The sequence below is a fragment of the Chiloscyllium plagiosum genome, chromosome 4, assembly GCF_004010195.1.
Source record: "Chiloscyllium plagiosum isolate BGI_BamShark_2017 chromosome 4, ASM401019v2, whole genome shotgun sequence".
NCBI lineage: Eukaryota > Metazoa > Chordata > Chondrichthyes > Orectolobiformes > Hemiscylliidae > Chiloscyllium > Chiloscyllium plagiosum.
This window is the reverse complement of record NC_057713.1, coordinates 13145940-13172307: the sequence shown is the minus strand read 5'-3', so window position 1 is coordinate 13172307 and position 26368 is coordinate 13145940. Positions and strand designations below refer to the sequence as shown.

General features: G+C 41.6%; 1 protein-coding gene across 1 annotated transcript in view; it reads left to right on the top strand.

Annotated features, from left to right (window-relative positions):
- The first annotated feature begins 945 nt into the window (after window positions 1–945).
- impa2 (inositol monophosphatase 2) overlaps window positions 946–26368 on the top strand; it is a 42428-nt gene continuing 17005 nt past the window's right edge. The window contains exons 1-4 of the mRNA XM_043687741.1: window positions 946–1075; window positions 4492–4625; window positions 19840–19944; window positions 21849–21894. Coding sequence (XP_043543676.1) covers window positions 989–1075; window positions 4492–4625; window positions 19840–19944; window positions 21849–21894 — 372 coding nt within the window. The 5' untranslated portion in view covers window positions 946–988. The remainder of the gene's footprint in view (window positions 1076–4491; window positions 4626–19839; window positions 19945–21848; window positions 21895–26368) is intronic.

Below are 26368 nucleotides of genomic sequence, written 5' to 3'. Positions count from 1 at the left end.
TTTTAATTTTGTACACCCCAGTCCAACACCGGCATCTCCAAATCCTGAGTGAGTAGGCAGACTGCCATCTGGGAGACATACTAGAGAGCAACAGAGAGAGAGAGAGAGGTAGACCAACCAGTGTGTGTGAGACAGAGAAGGGATCGATTGCTATTCCTGACTCAGTGGGTGATTACGCTGCCATCTGGGATACGTGCTAGAGAGCAGCAGAGAGAGACAACCAAACAGATGGGTGTGAGAAATATTGGGAGAGTCACAATTGTCAATTGTGACTGAGCAGATTGTTATGGAATACACCTAGAAAGCAGAGAGAGGGTGAGACTGCATTGGCAGATAATTGTTAGTTGTGACTGAGTGTAAGGGGTAGGCAGTTTAAAGGGGATAAAAGGATTTTTTCAACCAAAGGGTGGTTAGAATCTGGAACTTCCCACCTTCATAAGGGACTGGGGTTCGATTCCTGCCTCGGGTGACTGTGTGCGCGGAGTTTGCACATTCTCCCCGTGTCTGTGTGTGTTTGCTCTGGTTTCCTCCCACAGTCCAAAGATGTGCAGGTCAGGTGAATTGACTGTGATAAATTGCCCATAGTGTTAATACGTTAGTCAGGGTTAAATGTAGGGGAATGGATCTGGGTGAGTTACTCTTTAGAGGGTTGGTGTGGACTTGTTGGGGCCGAAGGGCCTGTTTCCAGACTGTAGGGAATCGATTCCCATATGCTGGGCATGTAAGACTATGGAACAAGTGCTGGGAAAAGGGTTTTAAACAGGAGCTATGCAGATTCGATGGGCTGTCGATATCTCTGAGTGAGCAGGTTTACAGTTGCAATAGTCACTGGAGAGCGACAGAGAAATTGGTGTGAGCTATACGGAGAGAATTGTTCATTGCAGTGATTCACACTAGAGAGCAGCAGAGAGGGACTGGTGTGTATGATATATCTGTAGAGAGGGGGGGGTTCGCTGTTCTGCAAGCTGCCCGAGCGAAGGGGAAGGCAATGGCCGGTTCGGGGGAGAGAAGCAGAGAGGAGCTGCTGGAAGAGTATCTGAAGGCAGCGGTACAGGTGGCCCTGGAAGCCGGCCAGGTACACAGAGGCTGGGGGAAGTAACCGGAGCGGATCCAGGCAGGAGATGTCTTTATAATGACACTTTATATCCTGAGAGGCCGCTGCTGTTTTTTAAAACAAAAGTGGGTCTGATAGTTTAATTTGAAGTAGGAAATTGATTTTTAACCCCGTGAAACAAGGTCTAGTGTTGTGTAACCAACTGATAGGCCAAGGAAATGGGGGGGGAGGGGGTGTTATAAGAGAAAGAAAATGGAATTGTTATACCAGTGACATTTCCAATTCAGGTGGGAGACCAGGATTAACGTTTCTTCTCTAAGTCATGCCTGCACGGATTGTCAGCCAGTGTGGGAATGTGGTGGGAACACGTTTCAAATGTTTTAAAACGTTAAGGAGGTACAACCTCTTTGGTTTAAATCCAGAAACAAAACACAGAGCAGACTGCTTCCGCCACCGGTCAGTCCTGAGAAATCCCCAGAGTCCGACTGAATGTCAGAGAGACCTTGAGATTAAACTGCAGTCCCCTATAGTTCATGTTCCACATTTCAACCTCTTCACACCAGCATGGAGGAGGAGGAGAGGGGGGGTTCGGCCACCCCACCACCCGGTGGGATTCTCCGTCTCCATGAAGAGTGTGGAGGAGGAGAAATTACGAGGACGACTGAGGCTAGAAAGGTCAGCCTCGCCTTTTCCCATAAGGTTAAGGGGCGTCCTTTTTCATGTTTTGGGGTTCGCTAAGCAGGCCAATGCTTCCTCAGGTGGAAATGCTGTTAGAGATAAAAGGTGGTAACCTTTCAGTTCTCTGGGAATTAATGGGAGCGGCTATAATCTAACACAAGGAGTGGCCGATGTAATGTATATGATCCAGAGAGAGTGCAGCTGACAGTTTGAAACAGGGCTTCTGGAATTGATTTAAAAATGAATTTGCCCCTTCTCATTTCCACTTCCTCCTGTATTCTTGTGCGGTTTATTTAGCAATCTCTTCATCTACTTGGTGAGGGAGGGGTACCATTGCTCCGCCCTGTACTCTCAGGCCCCAGATTCCCAGTGTGTTTTATGGCCATCTCATCAGCCTGATCTTTTCAGCAAATGGAAGTGGGGAAGCGACAGCCCAGTGGTATTATCGCTGGATTGTTAATCCAGAAACTCAGCTAATGTTCTGGATATCTAGATTCGAATCCCTGTGTGGTAGAGGGTGGAATTTGAATTCAGTAAAAAATTTGGAATTAAGAGTCTAATGATGACCATGAATCCATCGCCAGATTGTTGGAAAACCCATCTGGTACACTAATGTCCTTTAGGAAACCGCTGTCCTCGGTCTGGCCTACACGTGACTCCTGACCCACAGCAATGTGATTGACTTTCAACTGTCCTCTGGGCAATTAGGGATGGACATTAAATACCAGCATAGCCCACATCCCATCAATGTGTACCAAAAAAGGAAAGGACGGCGGAATCTGGAAATCAAAAACAGAAATTGCTGGAAAAACTCAGCAGGTCTGGCAGCATCTGCGGAGGGGAATCAGAGTTAATGTTTCGGCTTCAGTGACCCTTCCTCAGAAAACTAGAATTGTTGTATTCAGTATCAAATCAGGATGAGCCAGAGACAAAGGGAGGAATAACAATTCTATTAATGCAGGAGGCATGTAATAGAGAGAAAAGGTCATTCTTAATTAATGTTTAGGGTTACATTTAAAGAAACCCAATAACAATGAAAACGTAAGATATTCCACACTTATAATAGCTCTTTAAATTCACGGGGGGTTGACTGGTAATAATTAAGTTATCATACCATTAAAATTGTAGTTGTTCATTTTAGCCTAAGGCTTCAACATTGGGAAGCGAGTTGTTCATCTACCTACACATACAGCAATATTATCCTGTTCATTGCCTCTCAAGTTGAAGCCAGATAGTGAGTTGAAAACAGAAAGAGTTAGAGAAACTTGACAAGTCTTGCAACGTCTGTGCAGTGAGTTAGTATTTTGAGCCCAGTATCACTCCTTCAGAGAGTGAGATATTTTCGTGACACGAATAGCAGACGGGTGTATTTCAGACAATGTTTTTGGTGAACTGAATCTGTCTTTATCCGTGCCACTATAATTTTCGCCATGAGTAACAGCAAACAACTGTTTACAATATATATTAATGACTTGGGGGAAGGAAGTAAAATGTATTGTAGCCAAATGTGCAGATGTTGCAGAAATAAGTTCTGAGAGGGATACGAATAGTTTAAAAAGAGATATCGAAAGGTTAGGTAAAAGTGAGCAATAAAGTTAGCAAATGGAGTATAATGGGGGGGGGGGGGATGCAAAGCTGTTAATTTTGTAATGAAGAACAGTATTACTTTAAATGGAGAAAAGTTGCATCATGGGCTTAGGGTCACTTGTGCACAAAACACAGAAGGCTAGCACACCGACAACAGGTAATCACGAAGGTTCGTGGAATGCTGGCCCTTAATTCGAGGGGATTGGAGTATAAGAGTAGGGAAATCTCACTTTAACTGTACAAGGTCCGGGTGAGACCACTGCTGGAACGCTGTGAGCAGTTTTGGTCCCCTTACTTAAGGAAAGTATTTGATTCACTGGCAACAGTTCGGAGAATGTTCATTCAGATATGGAAGGATTGTCTTATGACCAAAGGTTAAACAGGTTGGGATTCTCCTCATTGGAACTTAGAAGGCTGAGGTGTGATCTGATTGAGATATATAGGATTCTTGAGGGATTGACAGAGTAGCTGCTGAGAGGATGTTTTCCCTCGTAAGGGAATCTAGGACCAGAGGGCATTGTCTCAAAATTAATGGGTGTGAATTTAAGATTGAGATGATGAGAGAGAAACTTTGGAACTGTTTGCCACAGAGAGCTGCGGGGCAGAGTCTGTGTCAAAAGCTGAGATAGATAGATACATCAATTCTTAATCAGTAGGAGAATCAAGCATATGGGGAATGGGCAGGAAACTGGCCGTGAGAAATGTCAGATCAGCCATGAATAGTGGAGTAGGTTTGAGGGGCCAAATGGCCTACACCTCTTCCTTCTTCTTGTGGTCAAATGCCATTAGCCTTATTTCGCCAACTAAATATGAGTCATGGTTTTATGCGGCATCTTCATGCAGATCTGCCACTTCATAGCTCTTTCCCTCTTTCTGCAATGGATTTTTTTTTCAGATGGAGAAAATGCCATGTTCCAGAGTGAACAGAGTCATTTGAACAGATTGAGTAATTCAGCCAAGTTTGGCTTTGGAACAAACTTGCTCAAGGAAAAGACTTGTCTTGGCTGATAGCCGAATGTTGAGTGTCTGCCTGTTTTTAAAAATATGTATACATATTCAAAATAAGAATTTCCTGAGGTGTGGAAGTGCAGTGTAGGAGGAGAGTACTAAATGTAATTTAATCTAACAGTAAAAGCAAGTTACTGTTATAATGTCCTTATCTTTGTTCAAAGATAATTAGGGAAGCATTAACAAGTGAAAAGCGAGTGCAGACTAAGTCCTCAGCAGCAGACCTCGTAACTGAAACAGACCAGCTTGTTGAAAATCTTATCATCTCAACGCTAAGCAACAAGTTTCCTTCACACAGGTATGTGGTTTTCACTGACAGTTTTAGGTCCCAAAAATGGTGTAACTCTGTTTTTGTCCTTTCCCCAAATTTGATGCAGATTCAATAGTATTACCAAAGAAGCTGGAGAAAGTGAGGACTGCAGATGCTGGAGATCAGAGTCGAGAGTGTGCTGCTGGAAAGGCACAGGCAGTCAGGCAGCATCCGAGGAGCAGGAGAGTCGACGTTTTGGGCATAAGCCCTTCCTGATGAAGGGCTAGTGCCTAAAACGCTGATTCTCCTGCTCCTCAGATGCTGCCTGACCAGGTGTGTCTTTCCAGCATCACACTCTCGCCAAAGAAAATGAAGCTTTGGCTGACCAACAGACCAATCTTTACTCATTGAAACAAGTGCTTGGTGAATTTCAAAATTGTTGTAATATTTACTAATGTCTAAATTTTCAGCCTCCTTTCTATGGTTATCATTTCAATGACAGCATTGGTGGAAACAAGTTATTGGAAGGGATTGCAGTTTAAGTCTTTTTTGCATTGTATGTTTGCAAGCAATTGGCAAATGCAATATTCACTGACCAGAATTGTTCAATTGCTTAACTCACTTAATTCAGGTAATAGGGAAAACTATGTTTTTTATAAAAAAAACTATTCTCCGGTTCGATAGCTTTACCTCTTCAAACCAGTGGAAGCTGCAAAATGAAATTAGTGATGTTCCTAAAGTTCTTCCAACCTGCTGTACCATTCAATAAGGTCATGACTGTTATTCCGCCTCAAGTACACTTGTCCATCCCATTCCTTTGATTCCATATAATTTACAAAGCTGTTGATCAGAAATTTAAGGATACTCATTGTTTGAGTGCCTACAGCCCTTTGGGGCAGGGAATTCCAAAGATCCATAACCCACTATAACCAAAAGGATACCTGGACTACGGGGAGAGATTATACAAATTAGGAAACAATGGATGCGAGTATAAGAGGTATAATTAGTAAATTTGCAAATGACAGCGAATAAGGTTACCTCAGATTACAACAGGATCTTGATCAGATGGGCCCATGGGCTGAGAAGTAGCATATGGAGTTTAATTTAGATAAATGTGAGGTGCTGCATTTTGGGAAAGCAAATCTTAGCAGAACTTATACACTTAATGGTAAGGTCCTAGGGAGTGTTGCTGAAAAAAGAGACCTTGGAGTGCAGGTTCATAAAAGTGGAGTTGCATGTAGGTAAGATAGTGAAGAAGGCGTTTGGTATGCTTTTCTTTATTGGTCAGAGTATTGAGTACAAGAGTTGGGAGATCATGTTGCGGCTGTACAGGACATTGGTTAGGCCACTGTTGGAATATTGTGTGCAGTTCTGATCTCCTTCCTATTGGAAAGATGTGAAACTTGAAAGGGTTCAGAAGCGATTTACAAGGATGTTGCCAGGGTTGGAGGATTTGAGCTATAGGGAGAGGCTGAACAGGCTGGGGCTGTTTTCCCTGGAGCGTCGGAGGCTGAGTGGCAACCTTATAGAGTTTACAAAATTATGAGGGGCATGGATAGCATACATAGACAAAATCTTTTCCCTGGGGTGGGGGAGTCCAGAACTAGAGGGCATAGGTTTAGGGTGAGAAGGGAAAGATTTAAAGACCCCTAAGGAGCAACTTTTTCACGCAGGTACGTGTATGGAATGAGCTGCCAGAGGAAGTGGTAGAGGCTGGTACAATTGCAACATTTAAAGGGCATTTGGATGGGTATATGAATAGGAAGGGTTTGGAGGAATATGGGCCAGGTGCTGGCAGGTGGGACTAGATTGGTTTGGGATATTTGGTTGGCATGGACAAGTTGGACTGAAGGGTCTGTTTCCATGCTGTACATCTCTATGACTAAATCTGTTTTCTCTAGTACTTAGAAGGTTAAGGGATGAATTGATTGCAGTCTTCAAAATACTAACAGGAAAAGACAGGGTAGATAAAGATAAATTACTTCCGCTGGTTGGAGATTCTACAACTTGGGGGTGGAGCCTGAGAATTATGGCCAGACCATTCAGAAGATAGAGTCATAGAGATGTGCAGCATGGAAATGGTGCCTTCGATCCAACTCATCCATGCCGCCCAGATATTCTAAATTAATCTAGTCCCATTTGCCAGATATGTTAGGAAACACTTCTACACACAGGTGGTACAGGTTTGAAACACACTTTCACAAACAACAGTGGATGCTGGATCAATTGTTAATTTTTAGTCTGAAGACTTTTTAAGCAAAAGTATTATGGGATTTGAGCCAAAAGTAGGTATATGGAGCCATGATCTCATTGAATAGTGGAACAGCCTTGAGGGGATGAATGGCCTACAATTGTTCCTTTGAGTGAAAATAATTCTTCTCCTCCTCTGTCCGAAATAACCTGCCCTGATCCTGAGTGTGTTATCCCTATTTCTAGGCCCTTCAGCCAGGGGGAAACCACGTCACTGCACCCACCCTATCCAGTTCTTTTGGAATCTTTGTTTCCAGATAATCGCCTCTCATTCTTCTAAATTCCGGTGACAATAAGTACATTCAACTCAATCTTCTTATAGGACAGTGCTTTAGTCACAGCAATCAACCTGAGGGGAGAATGACAGAGAGAGAGAGACCATTACAATAATGCACAACATTTTAAAAGCCATCAGTGCAAAAGTTTATTGCCTTTTGTTTACTTGGTGTTGCTTGATATTGAGTTCAGCAAATGAATATTGAAGTGACCAATCCCAGATTGGTGCAAAATAGTTTGGATGCGGACATTATGAGCAAATATTACAGTTAGGAGCAGGAGTAAGGTATTCACCCTAAAGGCCTGCTGCACTATTTAATAAGATGATGGATGATTTGTCTGTAGCTTGAACCTTACTTGCCAGTCTTCTCCCTGTGTCAGTGAAATCCATTGTTAGTCAAGAATCTGTCTAACTTAGCCTGAAAAATGTTCAATGATCCAACCTCCACTGCTCTCTGGAGAAGAAAATACCACGGACTCATGCTTTGAAAGAGAAAATTCTTCTTCTCTGCATTTTAAATAGGAGATTGCTCATTTTGAATCTGGTCCCTAATGCGAGTTTCTTCCATAAGGGGAAGCATATTTTCAGCATCCATGTTGTCAGGTTCCCTCAGGATCATATACATTTCAATAAAGATTATAAAAGTAGGGATGTACTTCTGAGGCTCTATAAGTCCCTGGTCAGGCCAAATATGGAGTATTGTGCGTAGTTTTGGGGCCCCATATCTTCAGAAGGATGTACTGGCCCTGGAGTGGGTAAAGACAAGGTTCAAGAGAATGGTCTCAGGGATGCAAAGCTTAACATATGAGGACTCTGGGTGTAGACATGATGGGGTTTAGAACGGTGAGGGTGGATCTAATTGAAACATACTGAATGGCCTGGACAGAATGAATGTTGGGAAGGTGTTTCCATGGTAGGAGAGATAAGGACACGAGGGCACAGCCTTAAAGTAAAGGAAAGATCTTCTAGAATGGAGATCAGGAGAAAGTACTTCAGCCAGAGAGTGGTCAATCTATGGAATTCACTGCCACAGAAGGCTGTGGAGGCCAGATCATCCCGTACATTTAAGATGGAGACAGACAGGTTCTTGTTTGTCAAAGGGGATCAAGGGTTACAGGGAGAAAGCGGGAGGATGGGGTTGAGAAACTTATCAGCCATAATTGAATAGTGGAGCAGACTTAATTTCTGCTCGTATGTCTTATGGACTTCTAACATCTCTCAGCTTCCTATATTCCAATGAGTACAGGCACAACCTGCCCAACCTTTCTTCATATGATAATCAATTCATCCCAGGAATCATTCAAATGAGCCTTCGGTGAACTGCTTCTCACTCAATTTATATCCATTTGTAGACTCCTTTTTATATTTGAGCTTTATTTTATTCTTTCTTTTTTTAATAGCGCCAAATAGTGCCCTTTAGTTTCCTCTTTTGTCAGATCACCCATGCGTTTTTTATATATGTGTGTGTATTTTTTACGTATTGTGAGATAAAGAAAAGAAAAGATAATCCTTTGTGAATAGATTTTATTATTTTCCACCACCAGGAAAACACCCACGTGGCTAAATGTGCATTGACAAGCAAAGCCTAAGGCCAATGCTGACATCAGACAAAGTGAGGGAGGGAACAAAATCCAAGTGAGGTTGGAGATAAACCATTCCACCGCCCTACGGTGCCCATCTCTCACTAATTGAGACCAGGAATTGAATCTCAGCATCTTGGTTATCTTGTTGAAAGCCAATCATTTGTAAAATTATTTTAACTGTACAGGTTCCAACAACATACCAACAGCAAATATATAAAACTTCACACTGAGCATCACTGAGTAAAGTCTGATTGTCCAATTAAGACTTTGATAGAATTATCAAATTCAATGATTGGTGAATCAATTCATTAATAAACTAGTCAATTTTTTTTTCCCAGCAGTCTGGCGGCTTTCATGCTGATTAGTTACATGGAAATCCTAGAATGTGTTGGCTAAAAGAGCCAGCCTAAACTACACACTTCCTGCAATGTGGTGACTGGAGCTGTGTGCAATACTCCAGGTGTGGCTAACTGGTTTATTGTATAGTTCTTCATAACCTCGCTGTTTTAATATGCTATATCCTATTGGGCTCCTGTAAGAGTGGCTTATTTCGATTAGATTAGATTACTTACAGTGTGGAAACAGGCCCTTCGGCCCAACAAGTCCACACCGACCCGCCGAAGCGTAACCCACCCATACCCCTACATTTACCCCTTTACCTAACACTACGGGCAATTTAGCATGGCCAATTCACCTGACTTGCACATCTTTGGAGTGTGGGAGGAAACCGGAGCACCCGGAGGAAACCCACGCAGACACTGGGAGAATGTGCAAACTCCACACAGTCAGTCGCCTGAGGCGGGAATTGAACCCGGGTCTCTGGCGCTGCGAGGCAGCAGTGCTAACCACTGTCCCACCATGCCGTCATTCGCTGCAACATTCTCCTTTTGATGAATGGAACTTACTAAATCAGAATATGGTTGCCTGGGTGATGATGGCCAGGCTCTGCAGTGCCCATTGTTCTTTAAAAGCCACTATTGTGTCTGTGGGCATGCTCCCTCACATAAGACACTCAAGTGCGGGTGTAACCACAAAGAAGGGTAGGCAGTTGGGCACAGAGACCCACTCCACAGCTTGCTGCCTGGACCTGTTAATCTGCTGAGTCTAAGTCCTGTCTAATTATCAGTGGCAAATAATCAAACACGAATGAGAAGAGATACCATCTTTCACAGCTAGATGTAGGAAAGCATGATAGGAATAGGTGCAATTGGCATGAATGTTTCAGCATTATTACAACAATTAGGAACTATAAATGGCATTAGCAAGTTTTGAGAAGATTTGTAGCTCAGGTTGATGTTCTGGATGTAAGTTTGCTTGCTGAGCTGGAAGGTTCATTTTCAGACGTTTCATCACCATACTAGGTAACATCATCAGTGGTCATCTGGTGAAACACTGGTGTTATGTGCCTCTTTCTGTTTATGTGTTTAGGTTTCCTTGGGTTGGTGATGTCATTTCTTGTTCTTTTTCTCAGAGGGTGGTAGATTGGGTCCAAATCGATGTGTTTGTTGATAGAGTTCCGTTTGGAATACCATCAATCAACAAACTCCTCAATTTGGACCCAATCTACCACCCTCTGAGAAGAAGAATAGGAAATGACATCACCAACACAGGAAATGATGACATCAACCCAAGTAAACCTAAACACAGAAATAGAAAGCGGAACATAACACCAGCGCTTCACCGGAGGCCCACTGATGATGTTACGTAGTATGGTGGCAAAATGTCTGAAAACAAACCTTCCAGCTCAGTGAGCAAACTTACATCTATAAATGGCATGTCAGTCTCCATTAGAAGCTGGACCAAAATTGCCAGATTCTCCACTAGAAGACTGTTATATCATCAGACTGGGAAAAGCTAATGAAACTTCAACATTAACACTTTCAAAACTATAATCTTATATAACATCCCTCCCCAAGCTGTTTACTATCAACATTTATACAGTTTCCATTTACTGTTACACCCCCCCCCCCCCCCCCCACCCCAAACAACTGCCCACAAGTGTCCGCTGCATAATCGCAGGATATCCGGATGTTGCTCAGTTCTTCCAAAGCACATTCCCTTCTGAATTGAAGGATTGGGAGGTCTTTGACTTAAGGACCATGGACCATTCTTCTGTAAATCGTTTCTGCATTAGTGAAGTGTTTTATCTCTCAGATGTCCTTTTGTAGAGAATATCATTCCTGCTGAACCCAGTATTTGGTGTATTATCTTTTATGTGGAGATCCCTTAATCTCCTAATTTCCTTCACAGGTGAACTCTTCCCGGCTAATTTAGATAGTTGTCCATAATATTGATTTGGGATGCTTTAATTTCATGACTATCCAACGTTGAGGACAATAGCACAGTTGGAACAAATGTTTTCTTCCTTGTAGTATTCTAGTCCTCTTGATCTTTTTTTTATTTGAAGATTTTTTTTTTAGTGTCCTGGTTTTAAAACTAGGCATTTGCTTTCTTTTGATTGAGTCGCAAAATTGTGGACATTGGTCTGGGTTCCAAGGAGTCAGTCAGGGGCGGCACGATGGGTCAGTGGTTAGCACTGCTGCCTCACAGCACCAGGGACCCGGGTTCGATTCCAGCCTCGGGCGACTATCTGCACGTTCTCCCTGTGTCTGCGTGCGTTTCCTCCGGATGCTCCGGTTTCCTCCCACAGTCCAAGTTAGGTGAATTGACCATTCTATATTGCTCATTGTGTTATGTGCATTAGTCAGAGGGAAGTAGGTCGAGGTTGGTTACTCTTTGGAGGGTCAGTGTGGACTTGTTGGGCTGAAGGGCTTGTTTCCACACTGTAGGGAATCTAATCTAATCATTCTGATTTATTTGAGCAACCTTTATTCATTGTTTGGTTTAGAAGTATTATTTATCCATTCATTTATTGTTAATATGTTTGTTTATTCCTATTCCTTTGAAAGTTGTTTTAAATGTACAGTATTCTAATGCTACTTTAACCTATTGGTTTAAATCTTGAACCCCTATGTTAAATCAATGCTGGCAAAATTCTGTTGCCTTGAAGCTTCTTCAGACTTTTAAACTTTCTTATAATGTCTTTTCTTTGCCTATAAACTTTCAAAATCAGTATTTTGATAACACTATATGAAATTCTTCCAATAAAGCATTAAACTTAAATAAATTAACGAGAAAAACTGTTGTTACTTCATTCTAGGTTTAGCCTGTGTTAAATGACCAGGCTGTGTCTTGGTTTCCTGCTTTAACAATTAAAATGGTGATTCAGCACCTTCTAAAGTAGTTTCCCACCTTCATCATGGGCAAAATTGATGTTTTCTCAATTTTCACGCCCAAAGCACTTCTCCTTGCAAATTTCTTTTTAATACATTTCCGTGGCTGAGCCTTAATAGATTTTCCTACTGAAAACCCAGTTTAGATTGTGTGTCCCAGTCTTCTAAAAGCCTTGCAATTCTTACTACCTTCTTCTGTTAAACACTTTTTTTTCCCCAGTCGTTTTAAGTTGTCACTTGAAAACATGCTACTTTCCTGACACTATGCTGTTGGTATAAAGTAATTTTCTGTCCATTACTCTGCACACTGTTGATATGCTTTGAGCCTGCTGCTTAAATGTCGGTGGTACTTGGTTTTGAAGGGTGAATGCTCCCTTTCCCTTCTTTCCTTCCCAACTCCGTCTTTTGTTCCTTTACTGTGAAGTTTTCCCTTGCCCTTGAGGATCTCTAACTCTCTCAGACCCTTTTTATTTAAGGAGTCTGCCTCTTCCCAGTGTGGCTAGCATTTACTTTCTTCCTTACTCGCATTGTTTTCCTTCTGTCCCTTACAAGGTAAAGGTTTCTTCTGGAGTGCTGCTGATTGCCTGTTGGTTTACAGGCTTCAGCTGCTAATCGTCTGTGTCCTGATTAACTGTAAATTAATTTGCCTTCAGAATTTTATTTTCCCCAGTAGCATGGAATCACTCCACTATTGTATCATGAGGTACTTCAGCAACGTTAGCCACCGATGATCACCATATCATATTGGGTTCTGGGTAACAACCACTGGTGGCTTGTGATTAGCATATTTTGCTGCCACCCATCCTTCTTTCTCATTGTCACTGAGAGAGTCTTAACAAGAAGAGGCATTTGTCTTTCATAATAAGGTGTAGTTTTTTGCATGATTAAAAATCACACAACACCAGGTTAAAGTCCAACAGGTTTACTTGGAAGCACTAGCTTTCGGAGCACTGTTCCTTCATCAGGTGGTTGTGGAGTATAAGATTTATTTTGCTATAAATTTTGTGTCTTACAATCTTACACTCCACAACCACCTGATGAAGGAGTAGCTCTCCGAACGCTAGTGCTTCCAATTAAACCTGATGGACTATAACGTGGTGTTGTGTGATTTTTAACTTTGTATACCCCAGTCAAACACTGGCATCTCCAAATCATTTATTGCATGATAGTGTCACAATTTCACTGGAAAGAGTACACAAGAATGCCGCACTGTTCCACAAGCTGTCACCCCAAAAAAAGTACAATAACCAAAAGGAATAATTTACCTTAGGACAAAAGAAATTCACGTCAGGTATTTTTGGTAACAGGGAAAGAACTTTCTTTAATGTAATATTCTTAACTTTAACTGGAACAGTAAATCAAACATTTTTCTAATTTATGCAACTTAAACTTTACCCCTTCAAAACTGCAACTACACTTAATCATGATTAACACAGGCGAAAGATAAATGTTTTAACCATATGCCATGGGTGCAAAAGAATGTACTTATGGTAAACCAAAGATCAACAAAGTGGAAAATTCCTTTTTTCATGGTACTTTTCATTTTTGTAACAATGATGGTTGAGAAAGTGAACTTGGGTCTTGTATGAATTCTTCCTAATGAGCTTTCTTGGATTTACTGTCTTTTCCCACATAGAGAGAGGAAGAGATAGACCATTTCAGTTTGTGTCCTCTGATATTCCCCAATCCCCCGCCATGCTGCTCTTGACATTTGCAGCTTTTTAACTCTTTGCAATTTAACCGATCAGTGTTTAGTGTCTTTCCATCTCATTCTCCCTTACCGCTTCAAAAAAAGTAACATTTTATTCCACAGTTCAACAATATGTAACACCTTTAACTTGCAAAACTTTCTTGTATTCTAGTTTATAGAACTCCACATTCCACTTCAATTTGCAATATAGTCTCATAAGTGAAAACAATGTTGTCTTTTACAATTGCAGTAGTTATGATTAATATTAACCCATTAGGCATAACTACACCTATCTGGAGTCAAAAATCACAGTCATAGAGATGTACAGCACAGAAACAGACCCTTCAGTCCAACTCGTCTATGCTGAATAGATATCCCAGCCTAATCTAGTCCCATTTGCCAGCACCCGGCCCATATCCCTGCAAACCCTTTCTATTCATTTACCCATCCAGATGCCTTTTAAATGTTGCAATTGTATCAGTCTTCACTACTTTCTCTGGCAGCTCATTCCATACACATACCACCCTCTACGTGAAAGGGTTGCCCCTTCGGTCTCTTTTATATCTTTCCCCTCTCACCCTAATCCTATGCCTTGTGGTTCTGGAATCCCCCACCCCAGGGAAGGAATTTGTCTATTTACCATATCCATGCCCTTCATGATTTTATAAACCTCTTTAAGGTCACCCCTCAGCCTCTGACGCTGCAGGGAAAACAGCCCCAGCCTATACAACCTCTCCCTATAGCTCAAATATGTGCTGGTATCTAAATGCAAAATTTCCCAATTCTCCAGTAAAAGGCTATTACATCATCAATTTCAACATCAACCTTTCGGAAATGTAATGTTATACAATATTCTATTCCTGTTTTAATCAAGGAAAGTATCTTGCATGATTTTAAACTCACTTTATTTACTTGGTCTGTTACCTCCTATCAAAGAATCTATCGGGTTTCTCTGCTATCCCAACCTTTTCTGTATTCTAATATTCATTGAGTATTTCTTTGCCTTGTTTTCTGTTCCCAAATATCCAATCTCTCTCTTCTCTGGAATGAATTCCATTTGCTATTTTTCTATTTATCTGACCAGTCTATTTCTGCAGCCTATAATTTCCTTCTTCACTATTAATCACATGCCTTTTGTTTCATCTGTGAACTTCTTGATCATGTCTCCTACATTTAATTCTAAATTGTTCCATATATATAACTAAAAGACTTAGAATTGAGCCTCATGTAACCTCACTGGAAACCGTCTTTCTCAGTTGCAAAATGACTCATTGTTCATAACCATTTAGTTCCTGGCTGTGAGATATTTTGGACCTAACTTTTCTTTGAATCCCCATGGACCATTAAGTTCCTGACCAGTGTAGCACGTGGATCCTTATCAAAAAGCTTGTTCAACTATTCTATTTCTGGCTTACAGCTACCAGATAGATTGAGTTAATTTTCATGAGCTAACGTTGATGGGATTTGAACTCTTGTACTCTGGATTACTTGTTTAATGCTTTATGGATCAACAGCAGGTAAATGATGTTGAGGTACAGATGAGCAATGACCAACATGAATGGCAGGGAAAGCTGGATAGTCCATTCCTGTGCCAATAGCTGATGGTTTCAAGTCCCTGCTCTCATACCAGTATGTGAAATTGTTTGAATTTGTTCGTTGTAAAAATTAAGAAATTTTAATACTGTATGGACTATATTTGTTGGAAGTTGTGCAGTTTGGTTAATGGTTGACCAGAGCTGACATGATTTCTGAGCGTAAATGAGCATTCTGACAAAAAAAAGTATAATTAATGGATTACCATGTTTCTGTAAATTCCAAAAAAATGAAGTTTATTTCATTTTTGGGAGGAAATGAGCTTTCAGTTTGATGTTGCACATATGCTACAGTAACTTAACAATTTACAACTCTTGACCAAAGCAGTTGCATTGAATAACCAGTTTCCTTTCTGCCCCAGTATCTTTAATGTGAAAATGTTACATTAAGTATTTGCTTTTGTTAATGCCATTTTAAATTGCTGCCTTCATACTGGTAAATGTTTTGCAATATGAGGAAGTTTTATTTATTATGAAAACTCCCTGCAGCCTTGGTAGCATTTCTGAGCCTTAGTTTGAAAAAGAGAGAGAATTTTGCTCCTTTTGTCTGACATGGAACCATTTTTTTCTGCCCACTTCCATTCCATGCACAAACATGTACGGCTGTGATGTTGCGACTCTGCAGCTGAATATTGCAGTGGGCTTATGATCATAATTAGGGAGAAAAACTTCTTCTCCACCCTCCGCAAACCAGCTTACAGCTTACAGCTACATCCATGACCTGTGCGGTGAAGCAGTATCCTTGCACATCACAATCAAACTGATATATTTGCAGCCATAAAAGGTATTTGAGAAGATTATAAAGTGGTGGAGTTAGGTATGCATTGACCAAACAGTCTAACATCCCTCATATATTTATTATTTACATAATGTATATCCATAGGTGGGTTGGACCTTTAAAAGTGTGTTGCTTCAGTGTAATTCAGAGACATGTCCTGACCTTACGTCAAAAGGGAGCTTCAGAAGATTCCTTGGCAGAGGCACCGTTGCAATACTTCACAGATTTATGCCCCAAGAGATGTAGGGATTGTACTATCAAATTGAACAAGCCTAAGGAAGAGACTGAATGCTTCATAAACTGGAGAGTATATGGTGTGGGAGAATCACTATTTTGGATAAAGGCACATAATCAAAAGAGAGACATGGTGTGGTTGGATTTCTGGAGGCATTTGATCAGATGCCCATCAAAGTTATTGGGGAAAATAGAAGCTCATGATACAGAAGGTAACATATTTATATAGAAGTTTGGATGGCTGGCAGCAAACAGAGGGGGTAGAACCAGGTCTCTCTGTGTCTCATTGATAGGATATGATGAGGGAGAGTTCCCTTAGGTTCACTAATGTCTTTTAAGGAAGGAAATCTGCCATCCTTTCCTGGTTTGGCCTACGTTGGCCTCCAGACTCTCAGCAATGTGGTTGATTCTTAACTATCCTCTGGACAATTAGCCATGGGTAATAAATGTTGGCCCAGTCCGCAATGCCCACGTCCTGTGAACTAATTAAAAGAAAGGGTGTTTTTGCTGGTACCTCAACTGTTGACCGTTTGCATCAGTGACTTAGATAAGGGAAGTGAAGGTATGGTAGCTAACAGACAACAGATATAGGTGGAAAAGTATGTTGTGTAAAAGACATGAGGAAGTTGCACATGAGGTGGGTTGAATCTGGCAGATTAATTATACTGAGGGTAAATATAAAATTATTCACTTTGGCAGGAAGACTGCCAGAGTATTACTTAAATGATGAACAACTCTCTGGAATTTTGAGGTACATGAGGAATATTAGCTGCATAATCAGAAAGTTAGTACACCGATACAGCACAAAATCAAGAAGGCCAACAAGTTACCACTAAGGGCTGTCGAGGCTGTGTTATTTAGTATACTCAAGGCTGAAAAAGACAGATTTTTAAACAGTAATGGAATTAAGGGTTATGGGGAAAGGTCAAGAAGTAGAGTTGAGGAATATCAGATGAGCAATGATCATATTGAGTCTGCGGATGTTATTCTTCAGTTATACAGGGGATTAGTGAGTTCACATCTTGAATACTGAAGAATGAAAATGCATTGGAGGAAGTTCACAGGAGATTTGCAAGATTAATATCAAGAATGAATGGGGTTTTTTCTGATGATAGGTAGGAAGGCTGGACATATTTGCATTGGAGTTTAGAAGAGAGAGGTGTGACTTGATTGAAGCTTAAGACCCTCAATGGTCTTAATGTGGACATGGAAAGGAAGTTTCCTCTTGTGAGGGAATCCAGAACTGGAGGCCACTGTTTTACATTAGGAGTCACCCTTTCAGGGCAGAGTTTAGTGTTTCTTTTTCTCTTCGTGTTGTGTGACTTTTACCACAGAAGGTAACTGGAGGTTGGGTCATTAAGTATTTGTAAAGCAGAAGTAGATTGATTCCCTAGTCTAACAAAAATCTAAGAGTATTGGGGTAGATGGAAATATGGAATTTGAAACACAAACAGCTCAGTCTGATCTTATTGAATGAAACAGCAGGCTCGAGGGGCTGAATGGTCTACTTCTGCTCTTATTTTGTCTATTAATATTGTCATACAAGATCATATGGATCACTAATGACCTTTAGGGTAGTTATTGCTTTGTCCATACTGACCTATGTGTGATTCTACACTCTTGTCTACGTGGGAGGGTCTGGGGGTGAAAGGGGGGAGGCACCAATTTTGTAGGCAGGGCCTGATGTGGCAAATTAAGTCACTAATCACCGAGGGGGAAGTGGGAAGATACAAACTTAAGCGGATATGGGTGTAATTCACTTGCTTTAAAAATGCCGAAATATTTTGCACCAGAAATTACCCTGAAATTATTGGTACAAACCAGTAGAAACACAACCTCATTATATTTGGAAAGTGAGAGTGCTGGATTTGAAAATATTTAAAACTCAACTTCATGGCATTGGGGAGTTTTGGCAAGGGAAGATTCAGCATAGAGAGTGGGAGCAATTTGTCACTAATCAATCCTGTGCTGTTTGTATTGAAGTTACACTGACCATATCACCACAACCCCAATGTGGTTACTTTCCTTGCAATTCATTATTTATTTTATTTTCAGTATAACTGGATCACATTAGCTTTAGATGGTAGCTAGACACTACAGGCTTTCAGAGAACATTTCCGGGACACCTGCACCAATCAACCCCACTGCCCCGTGGCCGAACATTTCAACTCCCCCTGCAACAGTGCCAAGGACATGCAGGACCTGGGCCTCCTTCACTGCCACTCCCTCACCACCCAATGCCTGGAGGAAGAACGCCTCATCTTCCGCCTCGGGACACTCCAACCTCATGGCATTAATGTGGACTTCACCAGTTTCCTTATTTCCTCTCCCCCTACCTTACCTCAGTTCCAACCTTCCAGCTCAGCACTGTCCTCCTGACCTGTCCCACCTGTCAATCTTCCTTCCCACCAATCCACTCCACCCTCCTCTCAAACCTATCACCTTCACCCCACCTCCATCCACATATTGCACTGTCAGCTACCTTCTCCCCAACCCCACCCCCCTCCCGTTTATCTCTCCACCCCAAGGGTCCCAGCCTCATTCCTGATGAAGGGTTTTTGCCCAAAACATTGATTTCCCTGCTCCTCGGACGCTGCCTGACCTGCTGTGCTTTTCCAGCACCTCTCTAATCTTGGCTCTGATCTTCAGCATCTGCAGTACCCACTTCTACCTACTACAGGCTTTCAGTTTAATTTTGAAATGTAGAAGAGTCATATGGGACTTGAACTGTTAATTCTGTTTCTCTCTTCACAGGTGCTTCCTGACGTGATTTTCTACAGCATTCTTTGTATTTGTGTTTGTTTCTGATTTCCAGCATCTACAGTATTTTGTTTTTCTCAATTTATTACTGTTGTGTTAATTCTTGTTTAAAAACACCAAAGAAACTGGGTTATTCATAAACAAGCACAGGCTGAAGAAACTCTACAATTCTGACGGTACTTGCAGAGAGAGAAGCCATGTTAATGTTTTGAGTCAATGTGGCTCTTCTTTTGAGCTAAGTAATAATATCCTCTATTCACCAAGTCTGACTGACAGCCGTGACTGTTTTTATGCAGATTTTTTGTGTTCTGTTCTTACTTAAAGAACGATATAACTGACTTCAGTATTGAATAGGAGAAAGTGAGGACTGCAGATGCTGGAGATCAGAGTTGAGAATGTGGTGCTGGAAAGGCACAGCAGGGCAGCATCCGAGGAGCAGGAGAATCGATGTTTTGGGCTGATGAAGAGCTTATACCTGAAACGTTGATTCTCCTGCTCCTTGGATGCTGCCTGACCTGCTGTGCTTTTCCAGCACCACACTCTCAACTTCAATATTGAATAGTCATATCATTTAACAGTAAAGTTACGGTTAGCTGGATAAACATTTATAACATTAAACGAAAGTAATAACGTGACAAAACAAATTTGTTACAACTTGAATTCTCAGTTTTGGTGGCCCTTTTGAAAGGTGCAGGAAAATCGAATGAAAGATCCCTTCTGATCAAAGCACTGCTTCGTTTTCGTTTTGAGCCATTTGACTGAGAAACCTCCAGTACAAACAGTTGGTCATTATGTAAGATACAGTTGGATTGACAAACCCAATGCATTGTTGCCATTTTTAATTGAATTCAGCTTCTTGTTGCAGATTTATTGGCGAAGAATCTGTTGCAGCTGGTGAAAAGTGCATTCTGACTGATGACCCCACTTGGATTATAGACCCCATCGATGGAACATGTAACTTTGTACATGGGTATAATCTGAGCTTCAAAAGATTATTTCCAATGTTTCTTAAAAAAAAAGGTTGTCTTACACACCAAACTGTGTTATGTGTCCATGTTTAAATATTGTACAGGAATATTATGCCATTGCATAATGACCATAATTCCACTCTGTCATCTTAGAGTCACAGAGATGTACAGGATGGAAACAGACCCTTCGGCCCAACCTGTTCATGCCGACCAGACATCCCAACCCAATCTAGTCCCACCTGCCAGCACCCGGCCCATATCCCTCCAAACCTTTCCTATTCATATATCCATCCAAATTCCTCTTAAATATTGCAATTGTACCAGCCTCCACCACATCCTCTGGCAGCTCATTCCATACACGTAGCACCCTCTAAGTGAAAAATTAATGTTCATTAACTGAAGGAAATGTTTGCTTTCGAATGTGTTAAACAACAAATGTTGGCAACATTTTAGGCAGGTGGTTTGTATTTTTAAAATGAGCACCCACAAACTAAATCCACTGCTAAACTTGGAGGCAGCCCTTCGTGAATAGGGCAACATCCATACCAGTTTCCCTGTGGCAAAATATCTCAGATTGGGAGAGGCAGTATGGACAGTTCTAAGGAAGGCTCTTCCTATTCTGTGTTGAATGTGAGGACTCTTAAAGAAGGAAGTATCTGTCCTTTGTTGTTAATGATGTGTAGATGTGTTGGTGCTGTCTTCACCATTAAATTAATTCCTAGCCTGTCATGGAGATTGATGAATTATTATTACCACTTTACTATTTGTGGAATTTTATACAAAACCAGGAAGAATGCAAATGTCAAATATAAGAAGTTGATTCCACAGAAGCTATGAAGATGTAATTGTAACACTGAGTTGGCAAAGAAAAAGTGCTTGCAATCATATAGCACATTTTCATTAACTCCGGACATTCCAACGCACACTTATAGCCAACATGGTACTTTGGAACTTTGTAGTTACCATAGTAATGTATGAAATGTGTCAGCAAGTTTGTAATTAGTGAAGTCCCATGAATAGTAAAGCAGATAGTGGTGCTAGTTAAAGGGTAAATATTATCCAGAATACCAGAAAGAACTGCTCCTTGAAGAAGTGCCACAGAATCTTCAGCATGAGAGGGGCAGTTAGTTTTCACTTAATGTCACACCAGAGATGGAGTCTCAGACAGTGTGGCTGGAATATTATGCTGGAATACTAGAATAGAATCTGTACTCGAGTGGGACTTGAACTACAACTTACTAGCGAGAATGCTACCAACTGAGACATGGTAGGCAAGCAGGAGGCTGAAAGAACGCAGCAAGCCAGGCAGCATCAGGAGGTGAAGATGTCAATGTTTCGGGCGTGATCCTTCCAAGGGTTACATCTGAAATGTTATGATTTGGAGATGCCGGTGTTGGACTGGGGTGTACAAAGTTAAAAATCACACAACACCAGGTTATTATCCAACCTGGTGTTGGACTATAAACAAATAAACCAGTTGGATTATAACCCTGGTGTTGTGTGATTTTTAAATCTGAAACGTTGACGTCTTCACCTCCTGATGTTGCCTGACTTGCTGTGTTCTTCCAGCCTCCTGCTTATCTACCTCAGAATTCAGCATCTGCAGGTTTTTTTGTCTCTAATCAACTGAGCCCCAGCTGATATAGTATGAAGGGGGGCGGGGGGAGTGTTAAATTCTAATGAGGTTAACATCTTATGAAACAAGTTTGGGTATTGGAAAGCTGCATGTTTTTGTGAACTAACAGTGTTAATAGCAGTTTAACTGCAAAGCAAGGAAACAGTCACTTTTCCACCTGAATATCAGTTAGGTTTCCCCATTAGGCCAGCAATTGTGTGTCTCTCTCTTACTTTGTAAAGTGACATTATTAAATCAAACAGAATTGTGACACTGACTTCTCTTTTTTAGAACACCGGTGGTGGCAGTTTCTATTGGACTTTCTGTCAAAAAAGAGGTAAAAAAAGAAATGTATGATTAAACTGGCCTTATCTTTCGACCCTGTATTTTGCATCGAATTACATCACAGTTTCATCTGTTGCCTTCCCCTCCCCAATTTCCAGCACTTCCTTAAGAAATTAACTCTGTGCTAGTCTGTTCCAGATAACCAACCCCCATTGGTGAGAACAGGGTCATTTGATTAGTCGGGCCATCATAGATAAATCTGATTGGACATTTTCCAGCCAATCATTTTGTGGCTTGATTGGATGACAATGTGGAGCAGGTAGTTTCCTCCTCCGAGGACAACACACTGAGGCTTGTAACTTGATAATAAAGCAGACACAGATTATGGAATGTGAAATATTCAGGAAATTGGACTGTGATTTTGGCTAAGTCTGAAGAGAGTTGGAGCCTTATCTATTAGACCCTGAAGAATTAGACTCCAGTTACATTTATTCATCCATGGGTTAGGGATGTTGCTGGCTAGGGCCAGGATTTATCGGCTATCCTCAAGCTCAGAGCTATCCACGTTGCTATAGGCCTGGAGTCACATATAGGGAAGGATGACAGATTTCCTTCCCTCAAGTACATTAATGAACCAGATGGGATTTTTATGACAATTGATTGTGGTTACATGATAGCTATTAAACTAGCTTTTCAGTCCAGAGTTTGTTTTTAATTTTTGAATTCAAATCGTAACACTTGCCATGGTGTGATTTAATCCCACGTAACCCAACCTTTACCTGGGGTTCTGGATTACTTGTCCAGTGGTTTACCACTACATCATCACCTCCTTACATCAAATGTAAAGATCAACATTCTTCATCATAGATCTGCATTGAGATGGTTGTTTTTGACACTCGTATTCTGAGGGAAATAAGGTTGTGTGTTGATCTGACATATTAAATGTGAATGGAAGAGGTTCATAGATCAGACTGAAATACATTTTCAAGCCTTGGTGGAAGACGGCACAACATAAAAGTTGAATAATGTAGCAGAGCCAGTCATGGCTGTATGAGAAGGATTGGGTGAAGAATCAATTATAGATTGATCCAAGTGGAGTGTCACATTCATGGTGACAGGATTGACAAATCAAGGCTAAAGTTTTCGCATTTTGTCTTTCTCTGCCCCTCTCCCTACAAGTGTAGTTTACTGTCTGGGAGCACAGAATTGTGGAATTATCTTTCAGAGGATTTTAAAAATGGGACAAGGAAGTAAAACTCTAAAGAAAAACAGTGCATAAACCATCTCAAGGGGCAACATAGAAACAGAAAATTTACTGCACATAAAGAGGCCACTTGGCCACCGTTGTTCTGTACTAGAACTGCAAAGTTGTGTGTGTTGGGTCAGAGGACTAGACATTCTCAGAATGTCAAGCAGCATGTTTTGATATAAAAGGAAAGGGAATGTGATGCCTGGCAGCTCTAATACCTGCCAAGGCTGAGTGGGTAGTACTTTCCCCTTGGAATTGGAAGGTGTGGGTTCAGGTGGCACTCCAAGGATTTGGGCATCAAGTTCAGGTTGACCGTTTAGTACTGGTGCACCTTTTGGAGAGTTTGGCTGTTTTTCAATGAGATGTTAATCTGAGGTTCTCTCTTTATCTCTCAAACAGCACCTAAAAACAAATTGTCTGGTCAATGCCACCTTGTTGTTTGTGGAATCTTAACTGTAAATTGGTTTACCATGTTTCCTCCTTTTACATATTGTCATGTGACTACACCATAGAGTGTAATTGTGGCACGGGAGATGATTTGTCCCAATGAGTCCTTTAAAGACTGACTGACTATAAACAGCTTTGGGATGTCCTGAGGATGTGAAAGGCACTATATGAATGCAAGTCCTTTTTATTCCATTTGTCAAGACTGTTTTTAAGGGTGGAATTAGGAATACACAGTAGTATATATGTGTCCATAATGTATTAGTGATCTTCGGAGTTCAAGAGTGACATTTGAATAAAACATCTGCATTTTATTTCCAAACAAAAAAAGCAAAGAGCAGATTCTGGAAGTCAGAAACAAAATCAAAAATCATGGTAAAACTCTGCAGGTCTGGCACCATCTGTGGAGAGAAAGCAAAATTAACATTGGGGTCCAGTCACCTCTGTCACAGCTGATTGTAGCTAGGATAGTAGCTACCTCAACTCTTTTTCATTTCTCCCCTTGCCCAGTCCCTGCCCACGTACATCCACAATTCCTCTTCTGCCTTACACTTCAGAATTTCCAGTTTGCAGGCTCCAGCCAGTTCCTCTTCACCATGGATGTGCACTCCCTTTACACCTCTGTCCCCAATCAGGATGGACTCGGGGTTGTCCATTTCTTCCTGGGGAAAGAAAGGCCTGAACCGTTCCCATCCATCACCATCCTCCTCTGCCTGGCTGAGCTCATCCTCACTCTGAATAACTTCTCTTTTAACTCCTCTCATTTTCTTCAGGTCAAACAGGTGGCTATGGATACCCACTTGTGCCCCAGTTATGTCTGTCTCTTTGTGGGGTACATGGAACATTTCTTGTTCAGGTCCTATTCCGGCCCCCACCCATAATTCTTTCTCCATTATATCGATCATACCATTGATGCTGCTTCCCACTCTCATCCGGAATTGGAAATGTTGATCCATTTCAGTTCCAATTTCCATCCCTCTGTCACCTTCACCTGGTCCATCTCTCACTCCTCCCTTAGCATTTGTTTCCATTTCAGGGGATAGGCTGGACACCAATTTCCACCATAAATCCACTGACTCCCACAGTTACCTTGACTATCTATCCTTGCACTGGGCTTCCTGTAACCCCATTCCATTTTCACAGTTCCTCCATTTCCATCATATTCGTTCACATCATACCAACTTCGACAAGGGAGCCTCCAAAATGTCACCTTCTTCCTCATGGAAGATTTCCCAGCTCTGTGGTTGACAAACACTCAGCTAGGTATCCCACATTTTGGACCTCACTCCCTCTCTTACCTCCCACAACAGCGATAGGGTTCATCTCATCCTCACCTGCCATTCCCACCAGTCCCCACATCCAGAGGATCATTAACCACCACTTCCGCCACTTCCTGCGGGATGCCTCCATCAGATACATAAACCCCTCCCCTCCCTTGTCAGCCTCCTGCAGGGACCGTTCCCTCCAGGACACTTGGGTCCCTTCCACCTCACAAGCCCAACATGTCCCACATTCCTTTGTGATCACAGAAGGTACAATGCCTGGCTATTTACCTCCTCCCTCATCACTATGCAAGGCACTAGACGTCTTCCAGGTGAAGCAGTGATTTACCTGAATTTCATTCAATCTAGTCTCCTGTATTCGCTGCTCAAAATATAAGTCAGTTTTGGGAAATGAAGCACAGACTGGGCAACCGCTTTGCTGAACACCTCTGTTCTGTCAGCAAAAATGATCCAGTGCTTCCAATTACCTGCCATTTTAACACACCAGCATGTTCCTTGGCCAACACCTCTGTCTCAGGCTTGCTGCAAAGCTCAGCACAAATTGGAAGAACAGCACTTCATTTTCTGCTTGGGAACCCTACAACCTTCTCGACCCAATGTCAAGTTTGATCATTTTAGGGCTAAGCAACTTCTCCCATGTCCTTACCCCAACACGCTAGACTTGTCATCAGATGGGCTGTCACCACAGCCAACCATTGTCAGCCAGTAATGATCCCCATTAGCAACTATTCATTCTCCCAGGCTGACTCTTACCCACTCCTTTGTCTGTCCAACTGTTGTTCTCTTTCTCTCTGAGCTCTATCTCCATCTACCCTTCACTCCTCCCCCAATTTCCACTCCTACTACCCATCTTCAGCATATACTGTAAACCAATCTTTTCTCAACTCCAATGAGCTCTGAAGAATGGTCACTGGACCCAAATCATTAACTCTGCTTTCTCTCCACAGATGCTGCCAGACCTGCAGAGTTTTTCCAGCAATTTCTGTTTTTGTTGTTGCACTTTGTTTCTCTGCCCAAATCATTCATTTCTAAAATTTTGGTTTATTTGGTGTTAGCAACTATTTCTTATTTTCTGAAGTAAATGAAAACAATTTTTTGTCCTAAATATGATGGTTTGTGGTTTTACACAATGCTAAAACACTCACCTGCAGATGACTAAAAACTGCTCAATAGTCCAGATCATCTTGGAATACAGCATTAACTCCAGCTGCTTTACTGCCCTGTCCCTTGCTTTCTGAAACCTCTCTCTGCTGTCTCCTCCATTATCAAACATTGACCTCTGAACCACAAAATTGAAGTCCTCCCTCTGGTCTTAATCAAGATTGACACTCTGTGTTCCCTTTAATACTGCACTGACTGTTGGAGATGGAGGTGGACTCTGTCTGTAGCTTTAGGGTGCAGGACCTGGAGTGTAGGGAGGTTAGGAACATGGCATCAATTTCAAAGGAGGGTGCCTGTAAACAGGAAAGTGGCTTGAAGTGTGTATACTTCAATGCAAGAAGTATACGAAATAAGGTAGGTGAACATGCAGCGTGGGTTGGTACCTGGGA